Source organism: Corvus brachyrhynchos, unplaced genomic scaffold (genome assembly GCF_000691975.1).
Source record: "Corvus brachyrhynchos isolate BGI_N302 unplaced genomic scaffold, ASM69197v1 scaffold555, whole genome shotgun sequence".
In the NCBI taxonomy this organism is placed as follows: domain Eukaryota; kingdom Metazoa; phylum Chordata; class Aves; order Passeriformes; family Corvidae; genus Corvus; species Corvus brachyrhynchos.
In genome coordinates this window covers 187,422-189,087 of record NW_008238357.1, presented here as the reverse complement: position 1 = coordinate 189,087, position 1,666 = coordinate 187,422, and the positions used below count along the sequence as shown (strand labels likewise).

The following is a 1,666-nucleotide window of genomic DNA, read 5'->3' as shown; positions in this document are numbered from 1 at the left end:
GGGCACACACCCCCGGCCAGCACCCACTGCTGCTGCCCACTGCCCAGTGCCCAGCACCCAGTGGCACTGTCCAGTACCACTGCCCAGCACCCAGTGTGACGCTGCCCAGTGCCCAGTACCAATGCCCAGTGACACTGTCCAGAACCGCTACCAGCACCCAGTACCAGTGACCACTGCCCAGCACCCAGTAGCATTGCCCACCCAGTAGCAGTGCCCAGTACCCAGTGCCAGTGCCCTGTACGAGTGCCCACTGCCCAGTGACCAGCATCCAGTAGCAGTAACCAGTGCCCATCACCAGCACCGCTGCCCAGCACCCAGTGCAAATTCTCAGTACCAGCGTCCAGCACCCAGTGCCAACCCCTAGTACCAGTGACCAGTCCACGGCATCCATCCCCCTCAACGCGCAGTGCCCAGTACCAGTGTCCAGCACCCAGAACCCAATACCAGCCCCCAGTACCAGTACCCAGTGCACAGCACCCAGTAGCAGTGCTCAGCACTCACTGCAAAGCACCAATGCCCAATACCAGTGCCCAGGGCCCAACAACCCAGTACCAGTATCCAAAACCCAGCACCACTGCCCAGTGCCCAGTACCCAGTGTCAGTATCCAGCACCCAGAGCCAACAGCCTGGCAACCCAGCAGCACTGCCAGCACCCAGTACCACTCCCCAGTGCCCAGAACCAGTGCACAGCACCCACATTCAGCGTCCAATAACAGCGCCCAGTGCCCAACACCCGGTGCCCCTGCCAAGTACCAGTGCAGAGCACCCAGCATCCAGCACCCGGTGCCACTGCTCAGTACCAGTGTCCAACACCCAGTACCACTGGCCAGCATCCAGAACCAGTGCCTAGCCCCCAGAATCCAGCACCCAATGCCCAATACCCAGTAAAAGGGCCCAGATAACACTGCCCAGCACCCAATACCAGTGCCCAGCACCCAGCACCTCTGCCCAATGCACAGCACACAATGACCAGCACCCAGTACTAATGCCCAGCACTCAGTCCCAGCACCCAGGCCGCCCAGGGGAGTCCCCAGCCCCATCAGCCCTGGCTGTGGCACCTGAAGGCAAGGCAGTGGCGCTGCTGGCGCTCGGTGAGCAGGCGCAGAGGGTCTCGGCAGCAGTACCGCTGGTGGCACGTGCCACAGCAGAAGGTGAAGAACTCGCAGTCGAAGCCAGGATGCCATGACCCGTTTCTGTCCACGTACCACAGGCAGTCCTCGCCCCCGGCCACTGTGGACAGCCACCCATCACCAGGGCCTTGGGGCACCTGGCCATCACCACCCTCGGGGGCATCGGCAGCACCCCATGCCCTCCATCCCCCACATGAGCACAGCCTGTACCCCACTGTGTCCTATTCCCTCGTCCTGGTCCATCCTGCCCCATGGACCCCCCAAACCCCTGCTCTGCCCCATCCTGCCCCATATCCCTTAAAACCCTGCTCGATCCTGCACCTATGGACCCCCACACCCTACTCCATCCAACCCTACACCCTTGCAGACCCCCCTGCAGCTTGTGCTGGAGCCCGCCAGGATGCGTCCCCCACACCCTTGCAGACCCAGCTCCCCGACCCCTCCAGATGCCCCCAGATCCGCCCAGCTTCCCCCCTTCCGCGTGTTCCAGTGGCACTTCCCGCTCTATTTCTGGCCGGTGCCACCTGTCTTCCCAG

The 1,666-nt window shown here is 63.0% G+C and overlaps 1 protein-coding gene across 1 annotated transcript in view; it reads right to left on the bottom strand.

Annotated features, from left to right (window-relative positions):
* SHISA4 (shisa family member 4) overlaps positions 1 to 1,383 on the bottom strand; it is a 3,455-nt gene extending 2,072 nt beyond the window's left edge. The window contains exon 1 of the mRNA XM_017735507.1: positions 1,059 to 1,383. Within this exon, the coding sequence (XP_017590996.1) occupies positions 1,059 to 1,383 (325 nt within the window). The remainder of the gene's footprint in view (positions 1 to 1,058) is intronic.
* Between the last annotated feature and the right edge of the window lie 283 nt (positions 1,384 to 1,666).